Source organism: Fistularia commersonii, chromosome 15 (genome assembly GCF_037954325.1).
Source record: "Fistularia commersonii isolate RoL2024-O1a breed Wild chromosome 15, RoL_Fcom_v1.0, whole genome shotgun sequence".
NCBI classification, from domain to species: Eukaryota; Metazoa; Chordata; class Actinopteri; order Syngnathiformes; family Fistulariidae; genus Fistularia; species Fistularia commersonii.
In genome coordinates this window covers 3,087,569-3,113,749 of record NC_141298.1, presented here as the reverse complement: position 1 = coordinate 3,113,749, position 26,181 = coordinate 3,087,569, and the positions used below count along the sequence as shown (strand labels likewise).

The following is a 26,181-nucleotide window of genomic DNA, read 5'->3' as shown; positions in this document are numbered from 1 at the left end:
AATTTTGCCTTGAACTAGATCCTTCATTAAATCAAATTCAAGTATTATATTAATTTGATTTTAGAAGAAAGGGGGGGAAACATAATGGGTCAATACTTGGTACATTCTGCTGGCTGTGTTAGGGGTGCAAATACTAGAATTATTCATATATATATTTATTCAGACACCATTCACGACTCAGTTTATTGATTTGTTTTACTATCCAAATACTTTAAAGGATTTAAGGTCTTGCACTTTTGCTGCTGTAGAGGGAGACATGTAGAATTGAGATGCAATCTAAGATCCCCTTTGCAATATACGAATATAGGTTGAAAGAGTTCTTACTTTTAATATCTTTCAATTCCAGATCATTGAATAGGGTTAATAAATATAAGAACAAGTACTTTAACTGTTGCAACTTGTAACTAGCTTTCCAGATTCAACACGTCTACATCGTTCATGAAACAAAGTGAAAAATGCATTTCCTCAGAACAAAAAGCACACTCAGAAATGATAGAAAATAAAAAGCTTTATTATTAAAGCACATCAATGCCTTGTTTCATAAAAATGCCCATCACAGGTCGCAAGGGCCAAGTTTAACAGTTCAAATAAATACTTTATATCAGTACCCATCTCCTTAGTCTCCAAGATAACCTTCTTTGCAATAGCATGGGTTGTGCCTTGGGATACACAAGTGTTTTGAAATAGTTGAAATATTCTTGATGAAGTCTGTTTAGAAAGTTTTCATAGACCGTGTGGTTAAATACAGTCGGTGCAAACTTGTGAACAGACATTAATTCAGGTCAGGCAACGTTGAAGCCACTTGGTGAGAGATTGTCCCGACACTGTTAGCTAAGCCTGCCAGTGTTTGGATACTCCAGATTTCACTCATGTTGAATCAGAAACAGACAAACAGAATCGGCTCAAACTAAAGGTTTTCTTTTTCTTCTTGCTTATTTGACTGATGGTTTTTTTTTTTCCTTTTTATTCTAATTGAGATCAATTCCACATGTGGTCACGAATCTGATTCAGATCTGGCATTTTGGGATGGCTCCTAGGGTCTGAATGCTCACAAGGCTTTTTCATCACTATAAATTGACATGTCACAGTTCTGTGTGATTGGGAGTATTTTGGCCAACAGCTCACACGAGCGAAACCTTAAGTGCTCCATCTGTAACTGCTGTGTTAAACCGTGAAAGAAATGGCAGAATATGGCCAAACTTAAAAGCTAGGAGATCTAATCTCGAATATTGATCAAGCCACAATGAATAATTTGAAGAGCCAACTGGAACAGGAAGTTACGTCTGGGCGGTTTTACCGTCCCCATCATGTTAAAACATACCCGCTTGTAGTCATGTGGGTAGACATGACAAAGCGTCAGTTTGTAGTTTTGGCAAATTGGCATTGGAAACACAATTTTAATGGGGGCAGTGTTAACATAGAAACTGTTTATGGACTTTCTAGACGTATTGAATATGGTGGCAGATAGAAAGGCGACAGGGAGGGACATGGAGCTTTAGCCTCTACTTCTCTCCGTTCTTGGTGAGAAGAACTGATACAGAAGGACTGATTACTTCTGTGACTTACTGGGCCTGAACGCAACATAGTACAATCGCAATTCTGTACAGGATGTTTTCTCTTTAATTCCTGGCACATTGCATCCGCTCATTATCACATTTTTTTGATGAACCTCAACAATGGTTCTAGATCCCGTCTGTCCATGTCACGGTAGACCACAGACTGGCTCCAGTTCTCCACAATGGGACTGGAGATTGACCAAGACCAGCTCCCCCTGCAGGTGCCGCTTCATCAGTATGGTTTGCCGCCCAGTGCCATGAGCATCTCCTGTCGCTCCACTGCCGTGGGCATGTCGGGTTTCACGCCATTCCGCCTCCTCTGCAGCATTATGTTGTGCTACAAGGGGGAGGGAAAAAACGATGAGGCACACACAAAAAGCAAGAGGGGGGGTCAGGAAGGATGGAGGTTAAGGCTTCCCTCAGTTTAGATGAGAAAGACTTTTCACTGTTTTTGAAATGTTATCTAGTTTCACATGAGATATTACATATCTGTGAAAATACAGTGATTCTGGGCTGTTGTAGAAGAAACTGATTCTCGTTTCAAAGTAAATAGTTCATTTTGAAAAGGATGTTGGCTGACAGCATCTTGTTTTTTGTTTTGTTTTTCTTCCGTGCAGTTGTTTTTCTTACCATACTGAAAATCTGCCTTGATGTTTTGTTCCTCCGCCGAGGTATGACACAAACTTACCCAGTACTTTCTGCAGTTCTTGTATCTCTGGAAGTAAGTTGAACACATGCTCTTGTCATAGTTGTAGGCATCCAAACACTTCTGGGAGGCATCACTTTCCTAAATGAGTGAAGCAGGATATAAGATGTGGCAATAGCTTCATGTTCCAGAGTTGGGTCGATTGTCAAAGCTGCTCATCTTACTTCCATGCATGGATTAATGTCCTGGTTCCGCACTTTCCGGGCATTTTTATCCATTTGAATCTGCATGAGGATGAACAAGTCATGGAGACAATGAACAAGCACACAGGTTCTCCGAGACGTATTGATTTTTTTTTTCTTTAATCCACTATAAACACTACATAGAAAGCTTCATCTTTTAAAGTCCAGCACATATTTTCCTATTACACACAGAAAACATTATACTCAGTTCCTAGAGCTTTGGTATTTTAAAAGATGCATTCAATGCCATTTGAATTCTCATCTAATGCTGAGAAAAACAGCACCCATGACTTAAAACATTTGTTGTTGTTTTATTCTGAAAAGAGAAGCGAGAGAAGAAAACTAAGCCTTTAAAAAGTCTACAAAAAGAGTTGGGCAACACGTTTGATTGGAGGAAATGTGATTAATGTAAAAGTGATCTATCTATGAGAACCAGAATTGAACGATATTACCTTGCCACTTGCATTTGGCAATTGACAGGTCCTGATCAAGTTCTAATTCTGGGGATATTTAATCAGTAGTAGGTATCATGAAATAATTACACTTATAGTCCAGGGGGGAAAAACTCAATTCCACTTAAATATTTAGGGCTTCTAAATGTATAGAAATATTAATGTCAATGTCTTACTTTTGATTCAAGGTCTTTTAAGGCTTAAAAATCTGCAATACTCTTCTTCTGTCTTTCTTTCTTCTTTAAGAAACCTGACCCATATCATTGAACCATGACATTAAAATGCAAGCTCAAAACACAACACAACTGGGCAAAGTATATTGTTCACTAAAATATATACTATAAACTACATTATTAGAAATGGATTGGAATGAGAACTGCGATTTTATTCCACAACTATGAAGAACTGTTTCTTTAGATTAAATAAGAGCCACTTAAACACTTGGTTAAATGGTTTCGATAAAGGCCTTGTAAAACCTTACAACTCATTTAATTTTAACAGTAGAATTCAATCAGCTTTGAGATGAGGAGTCTTGACTTGAAATTCAGGACCCTCACACTTTTAGTGTCCTTGCAGTTTGTACAATCAACGCATCTCGATGCTTTAATTTGTTCATTTGATCTTGAAAGGGCCTATCTGATGACATACAGAAGTTTTACAACAGAACAGATTAATTATGTTGAAATGAGCAGGAGAGTAAAACTGCCTGTAGGGGGTTACTGACTGAACAGTCACGCCACTTACACAGGTAAGGTTACTGGATGAGACTAAAACAGGTGCAAAACAGCTAGTTGTTAACACAAGGTTTAAGAATGCATTTGGATTCTCAGCACAAAAATGCAAGACAAAAAATACTTCACCAGTAAAAAGTAATACAGGAACTAACACCAACAAGAGACAAGAAAATACATTTAAAAAATATCAATTATAACCTGAAAACAAACAAAAAGTCAGAACTCATTAACTTCAAAATCAGCTGGAAATTGTTTGGAACTTAGCATGTGTCTTGTGAAGAATAACAAGAAAATTTTGAATTCATTAAATAAGCATTTAATTAAAAGCAGAAGCGAAGTAGGAAGAGGACAAAGACCGTATATCATTAAAGCAGGTGCTCTCAATCAACGGCTTCATCTCTATTTTAGACCAGGAAGAAAACAAACTTTTCTATTTCTCTAGTTCAGTAGGCAATGTTGAAAAATTATTTAAAATTACAAACATATATATTTATTCTCTAAAAAATTTGCTATTTTGTCAAGTCCAAACTGATAACACACCCTGGCTGCTGGCAAGTTACAACATGAAAACACAAATTTAACAGCTAAAAATGTTTTATGTCCTCTTCTAATCAATGTCATAGAAAAAAACTTAGCCCCCATGCTATGGACTCAATTCTTTGCACACACATAGCTATATATATAAATTCACATTCATCAATGTCTGTTAACGCAGTAGATTTAGAACTTACTTCATTTTTCCAATTTTTGAGGGAAAATCCAAAAGGGAGACAGAATGACATAGACTGCAATAACCGAATTGTCTAAAAAGATCAATCAGTATTTGAGATGTCTGTACATTTTTTTTTTCAAATGTCTTTGATTCTTATACATTTTAATTGTTTTTATGTTTTTTTTTATTATTTTCCCAACAGAATAATACATTTTCTTAATAAATATTTGAAACTAATATCAAATTATCTCTAACTCCTACTTACTTCATCAAACAGTCCCTATTCAAGTCATAGGATGTAAGCGGTGATACAAGAGATTTATTCTTTCTGATCGCCCACCTCAGTGGCCCAGGGCCCATCAGATTATTTGTACCTGTGACTGTTCTGCAATAACAAGTTGCACAGCTGCGGTGATACACAGACCTGGGCATTTATGGCCTGGTGGCCCTTTGAGCGTCCCTGTCCAGCTTATGTGAGGTCAATCAGGACGTGAATGAAAAAAATTTATTCCATTCATTTTTATCCCATTCATTTTATACAAGTGTGTTGCTTTACTGTTATCCCTGGTTCGGCCCTCCAGGTTTCACGTTTCTCGTGTGGCCCCTTGTAATTGCCCACCCCTGCAGTTAAAAAACGTTTTTGTGTTTGAATACAGTTTCCGAATTTCTACCTCTTTAATACATTTTTTTGGACATATTTCTGGAATAATTTGTTCACAAGAATCTCTCTTTAAGTTTTTGAAGTCAGTGTTTTGTCGAATGAACAAATTCCATTTGGTGTTGTGCTTTACAAACTTACTACTAAATCCAGCCACGCATCAGGCGTCTTATTAAATCCTTCAGTGATTGAACTGGGTTTTCCGTCTCTCATTTAAAAGAGGATTGTAGCAGAATAGACGGGCTCTCTAATTAAAAATACAAATAGCTTTTGCTGTTGTTGATGATGATAATGATGTTGATGAATGAACTGATGCAGTTCACTGGAGAGCAAGACTGAAACTCAATTTGTGAGACTACCATTCACGGTTCTGAGCTAAATCCCTCCACATGACCGCTGATATTTAATTTTGTGGTTCGTATAAAAGAAGCAAATATAAAGGTTTTTCTGTAAAGAAAAAAACTCAAAAAAACAACAAACCTCATCTACAAAATTCAGATCAATAAAAAAATGATTAGATCCAAATCAAAGGTCAAACAATTCTGGTACACTACTTTGACAAATAAAATAGAGTCACTACACCGAAGAACCTATCTTGAACTTACCCCAAAGCTTCAATTTAAAACTTTTGTGGACTATAGATTTCAAGGTGACGTGTAGAAAACATTAGTGAACTATCTGAGATGAAGTAAGCAACGATGGAATGATTAAATTTGAGTCCAACACATCAAAACACTTTTCTGTCTAAACATTTTCACACATTTTCTGGTAGCACATTTTTTCACTTTTGTTTTCCAGGTTTCTAGAGAAAAAAAAGGTGGGCAAAATTTGAATAAATTAATAAACAAACGGATTACCTTAATGATTGATGATACTTCAGGACTATGTCAGAGCCCAAGAGGCCGTTTAACACAAAAATCTCTGTACAGTTCACAAGTGTACAATTATTAGCCCATTTATCAAGCATTTTTCCTTCAAAATAAACCTCTGCACATCAGCAAATAAGTGCTTCGTTTCATGTCCAAACTCTTCCAAATATTTCAAAATGAAGACTTGGATTTGATTTGATAACTTGCATTTGAGTTTTAAACAAGTGCATGAAGATAGAGTGCATATTAGCAGAGATAATGCAAGCAATCTGTTCAGGTATTTCTTTTTCCATCAGATATAGCTTTCTAGCGGGCGTTATTATTATTATTTTTAATAATCCAAATGTTATGTATCTCATCTGACCATTCTGTTATAATTCAAAGTGTAATCATAGTCATTCTTCCCTAAGCTGGAAAAAGTATCTTGAAGCATGAAAAAACAACAACTTACATTTACTTTTGTTTCTAATTAATAAAATATGGATTAAACAACATATATAGATAGTTCAAACATATAACCAGTTTTATTTAACATTTCCAAAAATAAATATCTTCTAGTTTCCTTTGTTAGTAAGGAGGTTATTTAATCAAGACATTGAGATGAGTAATCACTGTAGCATGCATCATACAATTTCATTTCATTTACTTCTGAAATGAATATGGACTTTGCACAACATTAACGTTTATGGTTCACGACGTTCATACTTTGAGCATGTCTAAAACTAAGAATCCAAGACGTCGGTGGCAAGGTTAGTATTTTCGATGTTACCTTAGAATTCCACATTTCATGGGCCTCTTTACTAATAGGTTTGTGTAATAGTGAAACGTGGTGACATTAGTGTGAATTAAGAAACAATTTATTTTGAGAGCGTCCACTCCGGGTTTTCAATAACTGTGCATGCCGAATTAAATATTGGCCCCTATTACACTGAAGAAATATAATAGCCCGCTTCTACCAAAGATAAATATTTAACAATTGGCACGTCTTCTTAAAGTGCCTGAAAAGTCAATGGAGTTTTGTTCGGCCGGCTGCCGTATTGACCTTCACTGACGTTACCGAACGGCAAACGGGAAATGGATGTAGCGGCTTTACACGTGGTCACTATTTTACGGATTATTGAGATATAACTACCCATGCTTACCTCCGCTGAGTGCCGACTGTAACGTTATCCAGCGGTAATTTGTAACGCAAACTTAGACGCGCCTGGTTTCCACGCCAGTGAAGGTTATTCCCGGATTCAAATAATAATAATAACAGGACAAATACAAGCACGGGGAGTCGGGTCGAGGGTACTGCAAAGCTTCAGCAACACAGTCATGAATTTAGCTTGAAATTAAGGAGAGGTTGTCGGCTATAAAAAAGGCTAGCTAGCCTGCTGGTAACGAGCTAGCGCAACAGAATCTCGGGGCTGTTATTTCACCGTCATGCTCAGGTCAACTCACTGCTGCAACAGCGCACCAGGAAAATCAGCCGTACGTCACGTCCAACTGACAGCAGTCTCAGCCAATGGGACCGCGGAAAACGCAGATCGGTAGACTGACACCCCGGTGACCCAATCGCGTGGCTCGCTGGGCGCGAAGCTCTTCCTATCGTTGTAAATTAAACCAAAACGAGTTGAAGCGATTGACAGTGTGTCTAGCAAGTCCAAAAATTGAGTTTTATTAAGAGGGACTGTAACTGACATTGAAGCGAAAGTGGCAGCGCCATACGCGAATCACAGGGCGCCAGTGGGCGGAAGTTTGAGAATGGGCGTGGCTTAAATCCTAGATCGGTTGCGTTGCAGCGCATACACAATGGCTGCTCGAAAGAGGGGAAAGCAAACAATTTTCAGGCCCGCCGCGTCTAGCAAAAAATATGAGAAAAAAATTATTAAAAATTCGGAAAATAGTTGAAAGTCAAGAAAAACGCAACGGAAAGGATGTTAAAGCGTCCGGGGTAAGTTTGGTGTAAATTAAGCACATGGTGACTCAGTTCTTGAATTAAAATATCGGGGTTATTTAAATTATGAGAGAGGGGTGAGCTGAGGAAAAAGTTTGTGTTAATCAGTACCCAGTTTAGGAGCAGAGAGAAAACCAAGGAAAGGCACAAGTATTGCAGAGAACTTTCAACAAATGATGTCATGGGTGATATTAGTGTAGCAGCGCGTGTCCGCGAACATTAATGAGCACAGAAAGAGCAGAAAGTTGAGCAAAGTTGATCTCAGCCCCCTCACTTAGTTTATTTTTAATGTAATAACAACGGCAGTGAGATGAGCACCGAAAGGAACCGACCTACTTGAATTCAGCAGTCATGACAGACGTCCCTGCGGTCCGCAAATCACATTTATTCGCCTTATCTGAGCTTCACTTTTGCCAACATATCGATCCAAGCATCTCCGCGTCCAGACGAGCGGCGGCTCCAATGACATTTTGTCATGTAATACGCCTTCTCCCCCTTTCGCGACGGCGAACCTCGAGTTTGTTTTTTTTTTTTTTTTTTTTTTGAACACCCGTCCGTGCAGGTATCGATCACGCCGATCGCGCGGATCGGGCTGCGAGCCCGATCAAGGGCAAGGAATCGCTTGTCAATAAAGAAGCAAAATGGAGGGAGAAGTGCAGGCGAACTAATTAGGTAACGCTTAACTCGCCCCGTGCAGCCTGCGTGTCCGTGAACGCGTCTGACAGCATCTTTTTTCCAGTGCACCCAAAATCAACTCGTGTCAAGTTTTATTAGTGTGGCAGGTTGTTGTGACGTCATGTACGAGCCGTGGGACCGTGACTGCCGATATTGTCATGTCATTGTAATAAACACGAGCTGTCGGCGCGGAGCTTCACGGCAGATTTGTTGCCGAGTTTTTTTTTTTCAGTGCTGGTTGTGAGGCTGATTTGTGTGTGTGTGTGTGTGTGTGTGTGTGTGTGTGTGTGTGTGTGTGTGTGTGTGTGTGTGTGTGTGTGTGCGTGTGTGCGCGCGTTGCGGCTTTATGAAAGAGAGGAAGTGTGTATGTGTGTGGAATGGGGGGGGGGCGGTATCTGGCTCGCGTCTCGCTCCGTGTTTACACCTGTTTGGTTGTTTTGTTTGTTTGCATGTTTGTTTTGTTTGTTTGCATGTATCTCCAACAAGCCGATGCCATGACAGTTTCTGTTTTGCATTACTGCGACATTTTTTTTTCACAGGGGCTGGGCAATTTATCAAACATATATATTAACATATACATAGTTGATACTATATGTCAAAAGATGACTCTTACAAAATCAAATTGAAGGCTTGTCAAAATTGGTTTGCCAAATTCTCCACTGGCACTGTGTGCAGTGCTATGCCTTTAACAATTCTGTGTTTAATAGATAAAAGGAAGAGGAGTGTATTGACAGTAATAATAGTTAATAACACTGAAATATCAATAAGTAATGAACAGAAACCAATCACCAAATGCCATCTAGTACATCCACAAAGACTCAAAATGTATTGTGCTCATCACGAACATTGGGTATTTAGAGTATTGAATTTGGATACACAGTTGGATTCCAGTTATACATCTTCAGAATTTTGAAATCAAAATTATAGGAGTTCTTGCCTCCAAAAGTTCATATCTGTCACGCTACACATCTTGCAACCAACTGCTGTTGCAAGTATAGAATCAAATGACAGTGAAGATTCAATGAGAGGATGGAAGATTTGTGGTGTGACAGTTATGAACTTTTGGTAGATGCACTGTGGATTTTAAGTTAAATCATGTCAAATCCCTCTGTCTAAATTAAAAGCTACAGTTGGATGCGGACCGATTCATATGACTTATCTCTATGCTGAATGAATTATATTTAAAATGTTTCAATCTTAAATAGCAGATAATGTTGCTACTAGAATCCATTAAACATGACGGACACCTGAAGCGTATCGCTATCAGATCGGTAAAAAATCAAGTTTCCACATTACATGCTCAGTTGAGGGGATCCAAATCCATATATCATAAAAATATGTAAAGAATTATACACATATGTATATGTATGTGTGTATATACCAGTATTTACAGAAATTGTGAATACATTTGAAAATAAAAAGAAGGAAATAAACACTTAACTCAGTTTCTACAAAGATAGATGAATAAACCTGACATTATTTGCAGAGCTGAATATTTAAAATTTTTTCTTCTAAAATCAACAGGCACTTTATCATAACGGTAATGAAACTTATGATGCAATCAACTGAAACTTTTCAGAAATGATTTTGTGAGACTTTGTGCATCCCATTGCTCCGAAAGAATCCACTTACCGGTATAAGGTTGATGATATATGGTTCATGTATTCTCCAGCCCCTGGGTCCTATGCGTCATTTTACATGAGATTCAATTTCTGTGATGGATTTCACGTGCAGCTTCTACTGTTGGCGTATCGGGGCGGCACTGGTGTTTCTGCTGTGGATTTTTGCTTTGGATTCGATGCTGATGATTTTTATGGATGAAAAAAAGTTACACTATTTAAAATGTTTTTTGTCTATTTGTTTGTTTTTTAGAGTGATTCATGATTTCTGCTTTGGTGTGTTTAACAACACCTTATGTAAACATTTGACAGTGTTAAATGTCCCATTTGCAATATATATGTAGTTTTATGTGACAGTTACCAGTTGTGGGAGTTAGATTTCTTCAGTCATGTAAAATCAAATTAGATTACAGATTGAATGTCTATAAAACATCCTTCTTATTCTATCTTTACTAAATCATGATATTAAGCCATAATGCAGTGAATAATTTGATAATATATGTATAGGAAAGTAGCGTAATGATTTGGAACAGGTCTGCGTTGCTCTTCAGAAGGTTCAGTATGGCTTAATTGTTACAAAGGTGTGTGTCGACCAAGACGTTTGAGGGTTATCAAGCAGTTTATTTCTATTTTATTATTTATTTCTACACAATCAAATGGGGATCTCTCAATTTGTAATTGTCTGTGCAGTGTATAGTGATTCCCACCAGAATAATAGAAAATGTATTAGGTATTCTTTTGAAGATGTTTATTATATAATGCACCAGATCATTACAAAAGACAGGTGTTATTACGTAATTAAGTAAATTTTGTTACATTTTGTCAAATGATTACATAATGCATTATCATTACATAATTTGATGTTACAGTATGGAAAATCACATGTCAGATAGTCCAGTCGATAGCCATCATATTGGACCGGCGTGTTATTGAGAAGTGTGATGCAATCAGCTGAAACGGACATCTCAGATGTTTCAGAAATCACATTGAGAAGAATTTGTCTCACTGTTTTGCTTTTTAGCTCTGATCTGAAAAGGGTGTATCAAAGAAGTTAATATATATATATATATGTATATATATATATATATGTATGTGTGTGTGTGTGTGTATATATATATATATGTGTGTGTGTGTGTGTGTGTGTGTGTGTGTGTGTATATATATATATATATACAGAGAAAGAGAGAAAACCCATATTTAAAGATGTACTGACCGGTCCAGAGGCTGACAATGAACAATTTCCATTTTGCATCCAAAGGTTTGCAACACTGGTGCAGATTTAAAGTTCTATAAGATTAGGCAGTAGTCTTTGTATTCATAACTTATAACAAGTGGAAACTTTTTGGATGGATAGTTTTGGAACAATACAATGTTGGTAAAAAATGATTTATAGTTGCATTTTGTGAATTGACACAATGAAAATCTATCTGTTGCATAAACATTAGTTTTCAGGTCTTGAGTATTATCAAATTAAAACTCTGTAACGACAAACCTTTTTACAGTCTTAAAATATAAAAAAAAGTAGATATATAAACTGACTAAAGCTGATGCATTTCATCATATATATACAGATGAATATAACATAAAAAACAATGCATTTCACTATATATATACTGTATATATATATATATATATAGTATATATATAGTGAAATGCATCTGTTTCAGTCTTTTTTTCTTTTGTTTCTATTGTTTGAAAATTTGAAATCTTGACATGTAAAAGAACATTATTGACAGACATTAACAGATTGATAACATACAGAGCTAGGTATGAAGTCCCATACACATCAAGCATTGATCATCTTATTGCCTTCAGTAGATGACAACAATACAATGACAGGCATTGAACTAGTTGTAATTGTGTTACGTGGGCTTATTTTTATGTGAAGTCATCAATGGTCATAATCAGTTATTGCTGGTATTAATAGACTATCTGAGACACAATACTGCTGACTTTACTTTAGAATAAGGTTTATACTGTTTTCTTCTCTCTGAGCTCACGTTTTATTTACATTTTCTGGTCGGGTTAATTTGTATAATTTAGACATAAACATAAGATACCATGAGAGACATTAAAATGTTTTAGACCTGTGTTTTGCTATTGATCTACCTTCCAAGCAAAATCCACTCTTACCCAAATTAAAAGAAAGACATTGATTTGTAGCAAAGTTGATAATATTTTGACCTGACTATCGTTCATGTTTTCATCAAATAAAGACATGTCAAGTAGCTCAGGTTGCCTTCGTTTTAGAACTAGTTAGACAAAAAGTGTTAGTTGTTTAAAAGAAAAATGACATATAGAATGCATGTCACGGTACCTTTGGAAAAAAGCTGATTCTATATGAAATACAAATTTTCTAATAGCACATTTACTGATTTTTGTGATAAAACAGTGTTGCTTTCTTATGGATCTGAACTGCTCTTTAACATTATAAACAATATTTTTTTAATCCAAAATACTGTACTGAAGTGATTCTCTGACTGTTATAAATTATGTACTACTTTTTGATATTAATATGTATATATAAACTGTATACATACGAGCAATTATATAGATAAATATAAATAGAAATACATAGATATATGGATAAAAATAAATATTTAGATATAGATATACAGTATATAGTCATAACTAAATGTCAGAATGTAATAAAACAGCTAGTGTATTGCATGAATGAAGCTGTGTTACAATGAAAAAATATCAATTTTTCTGAAAATAAAAATGTGCTTCAAAGTAAGTAAATATCGCTGTCACTTGTGTGAACTTAGCTCCCAAACATAGAGCTCCATACAAAGCTATGTATAAGTTTCTAAAAGTTACAAAGTTAGTTTCATAAATATGGAAACGGTCATCTTGGTATCACATCATCAATATCCTTATCGTAATGTTTTTGATCTGTAAAAAAGTTAAAATAACATTATCTTTCCTACTTATTTGCATATTTTTATATTGAAATGATGACTTGAATGCCAAGTCATCATTTCATCTTGAATGCCATTTTTATTCCGAGTGATGTTTGGTTCAAATGGTCTTTAAGGCACTTGAATAGTAGCAGATGCAATCAGTTGTGATATGGAGCAAAAGAAGGCTGTCAGATAGATTGATCATCCACATTGGTTGCTTGTTGTTTTGGGTCGATCTTCTACATAGGAATGTGCAGTAGGTTCAATCAGAAAACCGGAAGAAATACGGTCAATGAAAAATCTGCGGGATTTTTAGTCTGAGGCGAACTACAGTTAGGGCCAGCAATCCCCCAGTGCTGTGTTCTCTTTTTGATTTATTATGCTTTCTTGCTTTCTTTTTGTCTCATAATCATTCAGATGACTTTGAATTAGTGCTCAAGTAGGTTCCTATTTTTCTATATATGTAGTTAAATATCTGCCAACAAGAAGCATAAAATGTTTCCAAGGCTGATTATGTTGTGACAGTGGCTCAACCTGCTTTATCCATCCTGCAAGCTTTGGCAGAGGAGGCGTCAGACGTAAGGGAGGGAGTTTGGCTCCAGATTTTACGCACAGCGACAATTTTTCTGCTTCAAAACCTGCAGTGCTTGCACGATGGCAGCTTTTGAATTTGCACAGAGGATCTCTCCGCCCAGCGTCGGGACACATGATTTCTGGGCTAGGAATGAACTGACTCTGTTGGTGCCCCACCTCCCCCTCAAACTGAAATAAAATGACAATTTTTTTGAAATACAGTGACATTTTTTCAGTCACAAATTGTAATATAAGCATGACTGATGTTCTCGGGGGTTTCCAAGCGGCATTGTTTGTTGCCTCGAAGGTAATTTACAAGCGTATAAAAACAAGTTATTAGAGACAAAAAGTGACTGAAATGAACATCCAATTTTCTAAGTTTCTAACTGGCTCATGTTAAGTCCACAGGATGCAGATTAACCTTGTGCAAATTTGTCATTTCCCAATAGTCATTTGCTTTTTGTCTTGCCAGTTTGCTATCTTTGAGAAAAGGTTATTAAAATTCTGCTGTGTATTGCAGTAAACTAAATATTCTGGAGGACTGAGATAATGTAGATGAGATAGAAGAAAAAGAAAAACAGGAAATGCAAAACCATAAGTGAAACCAAAAATAAAAATGACAATAAGATAACGTTTTTTTCAAAGATAGATATATTCCCGGGTCATGTACTCTAGCTGTCAGAGCTGTCATGATTATTCTTGACAACTTCATGTGAAACATTTTTAATTTATGCTTCTTAAAGAATAATTTGAGCCATTCGGTCTGTTCTATAAATTAGTACTTCCAAACACTTGTTAATTTGACACAAAAGCCACCCAAAATAATAAAAAGTAAAATTAAAGCTCTAATATGTGGGGACCAGTTTTCCGTAGATCTTGGGGAGAACTTTGTTTTTATCTGAGAATGTATTTAATTTTCTTTTTTAACAATATTTACCTGATTTGTTTTTGGCAACAAAATATTGAATCCTTTGACTTTTTTGTTAAAGGATGTTAAGATATGGGTAAAATATGGTCAGATTATTTGTTTTGTTTTATTGTAGACTGATGCAGGAGTTAAATCATTGTTTATGAATTAATGAATTAGAATAATAAAATAGTAATTACTTCTCTGTCTCTTCCTCGCTGTCTCTCTCTCTCGCTCTCTCTCTCTCTCTCTCTCTCTCTCTCTCTCTCTGTCTGGCTCTCTCTTGCTCTCTCTCTCTCAGACCCATGAGTCCGGGCGGTGTTGAGCGCATAAAACTGGATAGAGTAATCGCATCACTTCAAGTCGGGCAGCTTGCCCCTGTCCATATAACTGGTCTGCCTTAGGGTGCCATGGCCACAGGAACCCAGGGCCACCGCGACCACATCCTGGAGAAAGCCAAGCTCGCGCCACCTGCGGGGAGGCGCAGGAGAGCAGAGGGGAAGCCCAAGAAGAACTTCCCCTGCCAGGAGTGCCAGAAAGCTTTCAACAGTCTGGAGAAGTTGAAGGTGCACTCATACTCTCACACAGGAGAAAGACCCTACCGCTGCTCCCACCCCGACTGCACCAAGGCTTTCGTCTCCAAATACAAGCTGCTACGGTACAGACAAGCAGGCTGCAGCATGTTGCTTTTCTCATTACACAATTTGTAAAATAGTGCCCTGTAGTAGTCACAATTTGTCTTGTCTAGTTTTCATCTTATGTTTAAGTGTGATGTAAAGCATGCCTACTTGAAACATGATTGCAACAAGTCTGAGTGCTCATAGAATCTGTCTGTGTTCCAAGGCATATGGCAACGCACTCGCCAGAAAAAAACCACAAGTGTTCATACTGTGAGAAAATGTTCCACCGCAAGGATCACTTAAAGAATCACCTACACACTCATGACCCGTACAAGGAGGCATTCACTTGTCAGGAGTGTGGCAAGAGCTATAACACCAAGCTTGGCTTCAAGCGCCACCTTGCTCTTCATGCAGCCAATAGCGGAGACCTCACCTGCCAAGTGTGCCTGCAGCCGTTCCCCAGCACAGGGGTCCTTCTGGAACACCTCAAAACACATGCTGGCAAGTCCTCTGGTGGGACCAAAGAGAAAAAGCATCGTTGCGAGCACTGTGAGAGGCGCTTTTACACTCGTAAAGACGTGCGGCGCCACATGGTGGTACACACGGGACGTAAGGACTTTCTTTGTCAGTACTGTGCCCAGAGGTTCGGTAGGAAAGACCACCTGACCCGTCACGTGAAGAAGAGCCATGCCCGGGAGCTGCTGAGGGTGAAAACTGAGCCGGCTGATTCATTAGAGCCCGTTGTCTACGACTTGGTGTCTGGGGGTATCAAAGGTGAGCTCCCAGGCATACCGACAACAAGGCCACACCAGCTCAATATGTACACAGGCCCCGTCCTGGACACAGAGCCCTTCCCCAACCCTGCGCATCCCTTCTCTTTAAAGTACCCATTGGGCTCCAATTTTACCTCATTCACCGTCTCCTCCCAGGAGCGGGAGCAGAATCTAAAGGGAGAACTGGAGACCTACCTGATGGAGCTGCAGAGCGGCATTCCCTCCTCATCCTCTGCAGCCCAAGAAGCCCAACTCTCAACCGCCAAACTTGAGTTGGAGCCTCACGTGGTCGTGCTGGACGAGCCGAGCGAGGAGGCGTCCAAAATGTCCACATCGGTGGCGGCAGCTGCAGGCGACTCACTAGCTTCGTCCTCCTCCCTGATGGACTTCTCACAACTTTTCAACTTCCTGCCACTGAACGGGCCGCCGTACAACCAGGCAGGGGGTAGTGGGGGTCAAGGTGTTGCCTATCCGACCACCGAAGAGACGGCACCCCTTGTCCAGCTGCCCTCGCAGCCACCCGACGGCCCAGAGGCAGCAGAGAGTCCGCTTCAAGGGCTCCCCAGCTCCTTCATATCCAACCTGAGCACACCCACCACACTGCCCCGCTTCCATCAGGCCTTTCAGTGATCCAGTACGTACTGTGCACATGCACTCGTAACACATACACACGTCGAGCTACATGTCCAATCAGATATCAGCACGCCTGTCCTCTTAGTGTTGTGGGGACACCTCTCCACACTTACTCAGTTTTGCAAAGGGCTACTGTTGGGATGCCTTCTTTCACTTGTAAGCCTTTTATCAATATGTTAACAAGTCATAACCGCTGCTATGCACTAAAGCTGTGCTCACATTATTCAAGAGAAACGAGGCTCTTGAACTGTTTTGTTGCTCAGTGTGGGATTCTTAGGTGGAATAGTGGAGGTCCATGGAAAACGTTTTTTTTTTGTCTTTTTTTTTTTTTGCTAAACAGAAATGTTCAAAACAGCAGTACTATTTCATATTTTGCAATACAGTTTCTGATTAACAGACAGACCCAGCTGACCCGAACAGCTGGATGCCACCGGCTCTGTCTGTGATGCGTTCCGACTCCACACTGCAGTGCCTTTCACAAGCATCTCACAAACAGCTTTGGTTCTGCTCTTTGTTTTTGACAGGACTGATGTCAATTCGCACAGATTAGACTTAGCAGGAGCAGGAAACCAGACACAAAAACAATGTTGCATCTGGTCAATTTTCAAAATAAAACACCCAGACAGATTTCAACCTCAGCAGGTGGTCAAAAAAACAGCCGGTCGTTGTTTTTTGATACGAAGTTCATCTAAAAAGTTGAAAAAAAAAACAAAATCGAGATAGGAATTGCATTTTTGACAATTTAAACTAAATAAAGCTTCTTCTGTATGAATGACCCCATAAATCAAGGAAAATTACCAAAACAACATGTCTGGGCAGAGAAATTGTTCATCTTCTGAAATGCTACGGGGGCATGAATCCTCACGGAGGGCAGAACAAAACCTCCTCTCAACTAGAATATTGCCTTAATGTCTGGCAGTTGAGTGCCACAACTTAAAACATGGATCAGGGGACCTTAACAATCAACCTATTACTGTCAAATTTGTGTGGGACATTAAAAAAGGAGGCCGAGTAGGCGTTATCTTTACTTAGACATCAAGCTTGCATTGGCAAGAGACATTTGAGACACGTTGGATTTGGATTGCCTAACATCAGCACCGAAAACCAACAATCAATCAGTGATCTTCTGCATGCTTAGATATTTTCTTGGCAGTGGATGTTTCTCACTTGAAGGCTCAATCTAGATGCAGCCAAATACCAATGTCTTAATAACGTTGGCCGGATGTATACATCTTGAACCACAATTAGTAGCCTTTGCAGTCAACAAATGCTTAGCTTTGCAGTGTTCCATCCTGGCAAGCTCTACACATGAGCAGGACAAAGCTAAGACAAAAAACGCGCACACAAACACAAGCACAGTAACGGAGCTAAGCAGGTTTTCCACAATAATGTGAACCGGACCTTTGTTTTAGGGAAAGTATGTGCAAATCACATAGGTGCAAGACTGTCAGAACCCAAAAATCCATTGGGAAGCAAATGTCTCCTCACTTAAAAGGATTGATAGATAGTCCATGTGTTAGCCTATCAGGATGTGGAGCGTTTTTGATTAATTTTAACAATAATGGGATTGCAGTGGTTTTCTTTACCTAACCTCCTACTCCCACCCATGCTTTAGACTAGATTTGTCTTTGTATGCACATTCAGCATTTTATATTGTTTTTTTTGTTTTTCGTTTCCTTTCGTTTTTTCGTGTATAGCACTTTGACATTTCGGGACGTCTAACGCATCAAAGCTAACCGTCAGTTTATTATTATTTGCCGTGGGATTTTAAAGGGCCAATCAGTAGTTCGGTGTTGTTTTAGCCATTTCAGCTATTCGAAATTCACATTGTGATGTTAACCAACTTTTTTAAGGGTATTATTTTTGTTAAAACACAGATGGCTTTAATATCTATCTAAACAAAAGAACCTGTCCTGGCATCGCCGATCCTGACCTAGAATATATCCCACCTACATATACTAATTAGACAATGCAATAGTTTGTTTTTTCCATTGAATTAGGCAAAAACCGAAATTAGGATTATGCTGTAACCTAGCATGTAACCTAGGTCCGCAACGCTACTAAACTATGTTTAGTAGGAACGTTTACAATGTGTAGTTAAGTTTACAAGCTACTGCCGTGCGCGTATTACCATCGTCGTCTTAATGATTCATTTTACAAATAATGTATTGCTCAGTTCAACAAGGTGCATTCAACATGCGTTCCCACCTCTAGAATGATTGAACGTTTGCTCCCCAACCTGAGCATGGTCAGATAGCATCTTTACCTCATCGTGATGGTGCTCATCAGAAAAGAAGCATTCATTCTAATAAATAAAACGATACTCTAGGTAGTGGTGGAATTAAATCACTTTAAGTCTTTTGTAATAATGGTTGTTGAAAGCCTCAAAATTAGCTGATCACTTTGTCATATCATTTTCACCTGGCCGTTTCTTAAAGGCGAGAGTGGCGATGCCATGTCAGGTTCTTTATTATCAAATATTGTCCGAGGGTCCTGTATCAATTAAATGAGTTTATGATTTGTGCTGTTGACCCTCAAGAACTTTAATCACCAAACTATAAAGAACTGCTGATCCTTTTCCAAACCAACCAGGTCTTCAGGCAGCTACTTTTTCCTTCACTTATAATGGAAACTATTTTATTTGAGTCATGATAAAGGCTATTGAAATTCATAACAAAATCTCAAAACTCTAAACTGTTGCCGTAATTGGAAAAAAATATGATTAAGCATCTCAAACATTTCATAGGGTAGACTAAAGTTATAGTATATGGGCTAAAACATACTAAAACTCTGGTCTGGTCCTTTTTTTTATTAAATAAATCATTAAGGACAAGGTACTTTTTAGGGACAACTGAATAACAGTATTACAGTTTCACTTTGGTTGTTAGGTTTTCGAGTCGATACAGATCTTGATTCTTTTGCAGTTTGGCCAATTTTATAAAAGATATTGATGTGTTTTTTGAGGGGCTTCATAGTTTTCTCACACTCTAAAACAAAGTCAACCCAACACAGATTGACCTGGCTGCTGGGTGCTGAAACATTAGACTGTTCAGATCCATTTTATTGGTGAGCAATAGCCATGCTTGCATCACAGTATTTCATGCACTTTTGAAGTATCGCATTAGGAACATTTGGAAAAAAGTAATCTAATTTCAAAAATCACTTGACAGGCTAAATGGAATAATTTCATAATAAGGATAAATTATTATTATTATATGATAAATCCTGAGGTATTTTGCATAATTTTAATGACTGATCAACTTTTTCTACTCTCAAGAAACAACTGTCTCATTTGACATAAGCATCAACAGCACGTATGTATGGAATGATGAAGAGGCCTCAGTCTCTTCTATGTCAAAAAAAAAAAAAATTAGAAAAAACATTGCACCTATTTTAGAAGAGAAATAAAGAAATTACAGGATTTGAGATAATTTGGAAGGGAAGAGACCAGAGTTTAAGGCTACTAGTGTGAAAAGCACGTCACATTTTTAAATTGAAAAGAAAATTGTGGTTTTCCAAGTGATTTATCTTCACATGTGTATGCTCTGCTATCATGTTGATACAACTTTTTTCAAAATTAGATAAAACACTGAACATGACATCAATAATGAGACTTCGCACATAGGGAATATTTTCAGTGACGTCTAACCCAACTAAACTTTACATTTCCTACTACGTTCACTCCTTGCACCAGTTGTTGGAGATGTGCCAAATACTTCTTAAAATCTCATTTTGTTTAAGCAAAAATGTTCAAGGCTGAAATTTGGATGGGCTAAGATGGAAAACAGATTTTTAGAAGAGCATCAGCATCAGTTCCGGTTTGGTAGCTAAATAAGTGAAATGTAATGAAAAGACAGACTGATCAGTGCACAATTTGCCTCGCAAAAGTATTTTGCACAGACTTAAACTGTGTCATAGAGTTTGATTTTATTTTTTTGATGCTTAGCTAAGCCTGAAACTGGACAAACAACATATTTTATTTATCTATTTTTAACCATTTCATTGTCTAGTTCCTTTTCCCCCCAATAACCCACTCTCGGCGGTGCACGCATGAAGTACAACCATTGTTTTTGGTTCAACAGGCCAATGAAGAAAAGTGAAACACACACAAATATAGGCTTTTAACGTAGAAGATCATGCTAAATACCCTCATGATGGTGATTTTTACAGGAAATACATGAAATGCAGATGACCTCTGAACGCCTCATTCACCCTAATAAAAGCTGTCTGGTGGATCATGTAGTTAGTCAACCAAAGGACTCGGTGATGTGCAGCCAAACGTGATCAAAATCAGAAACTCTGATTACGTTAATTGGTGCATTTCATCAACCAATCAAACAAACATTTGATTAAATCCTACTCATGCTCATCACAGTGGTGTGATATACACAAGTGACATTGCATTGATTTTGAAAAACATCCATACTATGGTAATACAGTTTTAATTTATATCAATATACGTTTCAAATCTGCCATACAGTTGACAGTCAGCATTGTTTATTATTCAGCTCACAGAGCAAGTGCCATACTATCTTCAGACTAAATTCTGGTAGAGTCCTCGGCTACTCAAATGGGGATAAAATGATGTTGTCTTGTGGCTAGACTTTCAAATTATATCTGATCAAATGGATAAAATCATAATTGTTAAATGAATCATTTCAAAAGAATTAGTAGTTACAGTGTGAGCATACAGGCCTGTACGCATCATGTGACACTGTAGTTAAATGATTAAATGCTGTGACAAATTGTCTTCAAAGCTTACTCTCCATGCACCACCAACGTAAATGAATTACTCTTTTTTTCATGTCCCCAGTTCAATGAAGAACAATGGTTTCTGATGTAAATCAACTCATCCAACATTAACCCCAACATTTCCCAACTCGAACCAAAAGTGCCTGAAAAAACACCTTAATTAAACAGGTAGTCATGTTGCCTCATTGATGAACCTGAACTTTTAACACGTCTAACGGCAATACTATTTCATGTTGCATTTTTTTTCACATGGAGGTCGCTTTCACACTAATTGGATGTACTGGTTTTACTTCTTCACCTTTACCTGAAGAACTGGTAGTCAAAGAGAATGAAACATTAATCGTCCACGCCAATGCAATTTCATAAATTTGCAAAATATTTCTATAGGTTGAAGCCTGACTCTCCACAATCGATAAGTGCACGTACAACACATAATTGATCAAATCTTCTGGCAACTCACTTTGCTATTCTTTGATTGGCATGTCACTCCCCCACCAGTCTGCCATGCGGTTTTCAGAGGTCTTGGTCGTTCTATGGATTTCTGAGATAAAGGTCACACACAGCATCCTTTATTTTACGGGGACGGTGAAAACCTACACATAAAGTGTCCATCACCAAGGGTATGATGAGCTGGGCATGAAAAGTTTTGCGAACTGAGACAGGAAATAGAATGCCCAATATCTGACAGTATTAAGGACAACCATGTTTTAAATGTTTTTTTGAAATTTGGGGCACAGTGGTCCCCGGTTTGATTGCGACAGGGGGTGGGAGTTTGCGCATTTGTTTGCGAGTTCCTCTGGGTTCTCGGGTTTCCTCCTGCAGTCCAATAACATTCAGTAATGGAGATCTTAAATTGCCCAGATGTGTGAATAAGAGAGTGAATGGTTGCGTGTCTCTATATGTGGCCCTGTGATTGATCCAGGGGGAACCCCACATCCTTCCCAATAACAGCTGGGATAGGGTCCACCCCCTCCTGCAAGCCTGAGTGCAGGATAAGCGACAATGAATGAATGAATGAATGTTGATATTTCATACCAACACAAACATTTCATATACCGCATGCTTGGATTGAGCAGTGACTACTAAAGAGCAGTGCAAATCCACAGACCTGAAGGTTGAACAATATTTGAAGCAGATATCTTTTCAGTGTGTTGTCAATAAGCTACATTGATTATTAAGTGATGAAGACAAGCAACCGCTGCAGGACATAAGTAAACAAGCGCATTTGAGCTGAAAGGATATTTCAAAAATATGGAAAAAGTATATAGATGAACTCTCTCTCTCCCTAGCAGTGTTTGTGGATTTTCATTTGCCAGACAGATATCAATCATTTGAGTTTCTACATATGAAATATGTCCTACACATGAACAAAGCTTTTTAGCTTTGGAAGCAGCTTATCATTTCTCACATTCACTCAAAATCTAGAAAAACAAGCTTTCGGGAAAAAGCTTAAAAAAAGGCCAGTTTTCAACAGAAACCCTTTTTCGTTTCATCCGTTGTTTTTGATTTGAGGTATTTTTACACTCATATTAGCGTGTCGGGCGGTGTGGGTAACAATATTAGCATGGCCGCCTGCTGCTGTTGAACACCTCGGTGGGACAAACCCGTCAGCTTGCTTCTTCCATCGGACATTAGTGGTCCTGTCTTTGAACGACCTTCACACACACATGTATATATTCCTAATTGCACCCTCCGATGACGTGACGAGACCCAGTTGCTAAACAAATCCCTTCATTGGCGGGGGAAAGGGGTTCTTCCTTGGCACACGCAGCACTACTTCCACGATTACGATCTGGCCAATTTTGCTGATGATCTAGGTTTAGATATCCCATAATGACATTTCAGGATTTCTCTCATTTGGCTGTTGGCATCACATGACTCAGAGGGAAGGGAAGCCACTGGGGTGATCATAGTACACACACACACACACACACACACACACACACACACACACAGCACTCTTGAATAACTTTAAAAAAGAAATGGAAGGATATTTGTAGACAGTCATCAGACTGCAACGTCTCTCCACTGTTCACCATCAGTTCGACAGATCTCCGCGACAAGAAACGTGTGACATACAACTAACTCCGGTAGTTTCTTTTGTTTATTTGTTTGTTTTTGCTCTGTGATTTAACAAAGATGGCGACGCTGCCTTGTCCCCCCCACCACCATCACCACCCACCCCATCCCTCTTTCTCTTGCGGTGAGACATGAATGGAGATTTTTTTTTTTCATGTGTGTGTGAAATGTAGAGCTGAATGTTTCGAAAGCATTTATTGCTATTTGTATCTTGTGAAGGTTTGTGGTTTTACAAGAGATGTTAGCAAGCCGCTTTTTTTTTTTGTTTGTTTTGTAATCATAGCACTTTTTTGTAAATTGAATGCCTTTAATTTTCCTCCAATACTTTTTTTTTGTCTGTTTAAAACCTTTATTACAAATGTATAGATGATATATTTAGCTCTGTTAGAGAACAATAACATGTAAATACAATATAAAGTGTTTTATTTTTACAGGTACAATTTTGACAGTGTTTTTCCTATCCAAGTGTCCTTTTTTTTCTTTTTTTTTTGCTTTACTTGCACAAGTGTTCTGTGTATTATATTGAGGGGTCTTTTAACAAATAATGTACCTTATAGACACAGGATGATTTTGCATATCTGACTATTCAGCCGCTGGTTTAGGTGATAACACAGGCAATAATGAAGCTTAAATGGCCTGTTTTATAGCACTTAATTCAATTCTCTGCTCAAGAATTGTTCAGTTATCTGATAAAAACACAACGGACACACTCACACAATGTTTAGTCATACAAGGTTTTATTTTATTTTTTCCAATTTTTCTGTTCATCATCCTCTGACCTCAGTGCGACACCATGTAAACTTGATTTCTTATTGGTTTCTGTCTGATAGCTGTTACATGAATTCTTTTTATTTTTCCAACCAGACATATTTGAAGGAATTATTATGTGTCAGAATGAATAGAAATTATTTTGGATAAACGGTAGGAAAAAAAAAAAAAAAGAAAGGAAGTCCACACTTTGATTAAAGATTTGGTTTGGGATGAGGCCAAAAATGTTTGTGCTTCAGAAAGTCAGCCAATTGCAACACGCAGTTGCAAATGAAAATGTGTTTAACCTCTCGAAACAAGAGGGATCATCTAAATCCAGACCACGGTGCATCTCACAGAAGTGCTTTGAGCTGCATCTGATATTTGACGAGAAATATACCCGGGAATTCTTTATTTTATTTTTTTCAGCGTGCATATGAAGATGTAAAAGCAAATCTTTCTCATCAGCTTTTGACATTTTAAAGGAATACGAGAGTTTCCTGTTTGAAACGTTTCAGTGATGCCTTTTGAATCATTGTGAATCATTCAAAATGAACACACATACATTCATTTGTTTCTTCACAGTGTTTATTTCAATAGCTCAACCAGAGTTGGCTACACTCAAATTCCCCTTAAATGTTGTTTGAAAACATTTTTCAATTTCTCCAAATAACTCAATATCACTTTGCAGAAAGTGCGGGAATAATTTCAGATTCTGTAACTCGAGCAATCGGCGAAAAATCGGATACTTTTAAAAAGTCAAGGCCCGTCGAGATGGATTTGCTTCCGGCCTCCAACGATTCATGTTAAAACTTCTTTATAAGCTTCAGTGGTACCAGTGAAATTTATTGAATGTGTATGTAAGAAACACTGCAATACTGCAATATATATTTTGGTATTGGATCAAGCTGCTAACACTCTTCTAAAGCTCCTTACGGTGCTACAGACCTCTTTTCTAGTTCTTAAAAGTTTGTACAAAACAAAGTATCCGAGTTTTAGCTGAACAGTTGGCATGTGTGTGCCTGCTTGTACTATATATATATATTTATATATCTATATCTATATATAGATATATAGATATATATATAAATATATCTACATATATTTTTATTGTACTGTGACTTTTGTAGTCTTTTTGCAGACTTGCCTGTAATATCACACCCCCCCCCCCCCCTACTCCCATCCCTGCTTTTACCCCCCCCCCCCCCCCCAACCTGTGTCACGTGACATTGGGAAACATTAAGTCGCGGTGGGAGACCCAGCGCCAGGCTCTGAGCGGCGAAGTCGCTCGGCAGAGACGAGGCGAGACGACATTCGCAGCGAGCTGAAAAAAAAGTTCTGAGACGAACTGCATTCCAGCCATGTTGGTTTTGTTATTCGTTGCATTTCAACAATGCCATCCTGTGACAATGATGGACTCATTGCTCATTCTCAATATTTTACTTCAAATCTATTTTACAAACTACTGTTATATATATTTTTTTTATAAATATAGGCGAAGTATTCACATAAACATATATATGATTGAGTATATATGTTTATAGTTTATGTAAAATAGAAATCAATGCTGCAGCTTTCATCTTTTTTAAAAAAAATTGACATAATCCAAAGAGGCAGATTATTTATTGTCTGGCAGAATAACCTGATTTTTATTGACATACCTTTGCTGCTATCAGAGAGAAGAGCTGCAGTCGTCAACTCCAGTGTTTTCACACAATGTACTGAAAGTTCAATAAACGTAAGAGGAAGGATCTGACATGTCTGCTGATGAATTCATCCGTGTGTGCGTGCATGTTTATGTGTGTGTGTATGTTTGCATGTGTTTGCTCAAACTTGATTCACTGTCACTCTTTTGTAAAAGTCACAACTCAAGCGTTGTCTTTTGTATCATATTTAGATAAACTTCAATAGACACTAATGTGGGGGGTATTTTTTACTGATTTCCATTCCAGACTGTCTTCATCTCCTAGGGAGTCTTTGTACTCGGGAAATCATAGAACAGGATCTTATCTGATTGCTCAAACACAAGTGTGTGCGTGTTTGTGTGTGTGTGTGTGTGTGTGTGTGTGTGTGTGTGTTGAAAAAAGCTGAA

The 26,181-nt window shown here is 38.0% G+C and overlaps 2 protein-coding genes across 2 annotated transcripts; one reads left to right on the top strand and one right to left on the bottom strand.

Annotated features, from left to right (window-relative positions):
• Nucleotides 1-488: 488 nt before the first annotated feature.
• On the bottom strand, nucleotides 489-7,321 carry chchd7 (coiled-coil-helix-coiled-coil-helix domain containing 7). The gene is made up of 4 exons (XM_086160516.1): nucleotides 7,012-7,321; nucleotides 2,427-2,486; nucleotides 2,245-2,343; nucleotides 489-1,893 (listed from the first exon to the last, which is right to left on the bottom strand). Exons 2-4 carry the CDS (start codon nucleotides 2,478-2,480, stop codon nucleotides 1,789-1,791), a joined length of 258 nt encoding a protein of 85 aa, XP_086016642.1. The 5' UTR covers nucleotides 2,481-2,486; nucleotides 7,012-7,321; the 3' UTR covers nucleotides 489-1,788.
• A 196-nt stretch (nucleotides 7,322-7,517) lies between these two features.
• Nucleotides 7,518-25,268, top strand: plag1 (pleiomorphic adenoma gene 1). Its single transcript, XM_086160515.1, has 3 exons — nucleotides 7,518-7,805; nucleotides 14,787-15,143; nucleotides 15,329-25,268. Exons 2-3 carry the CDS (start codon nucleotides 14,896-14,898, stop codon nucleotides 16,506-16,508), a joined length of 1,428 nt encoding a protein of 475 aa, XP_086016641.1. The 5' UTR covers nucleotides 7,518-7,805; nucleotides 14,787-14,895; the 3' UTR covers nucleotides 16,509-25,268.
• Nucleotides 25,269-26,181: the final 913 nt, after the last annotated feature.

Excerpts from the sequence above, each read along its gene's own strand:
- chchd7 (XM_086160516.1), bottom strand. The coding sequence starts at position 2,480 with ATGGATAAAAATGCCCGGAAAGTGCGGAACCAGGACATTAATCCATGC. Across the intron at positions 2,344-2,426 it reads ACATTAATCCATGCATGGAA|GAAAGTGATGCCTCCCAGAA; the intron begins GTAAGATGAGCA and ends TCACTCATTTAG. Across the intron at positions 1,894-2,244 it reads AGAACTGCAGAAAGTACTGG|CACAACATAATGCTGCAGAG; the intron begins GTAAGTTTGTGT and ends TCCCCCTTGTAG.
- plag1 (XM_086160515.1), top strand. The coding sequence starts at position 14,896 with ATGGCCACAGGAACCCAGGGCCACCGCGACCACATCCTGGAGAAAGCC. Across the intron at positions 15,144-15,328 it reads TCCAAATACAAGCTGCTACG|GCATATGGCAACGCACTCGC; the intron begins GTACAGACAAGC and ends CTGTGTTCCAAG.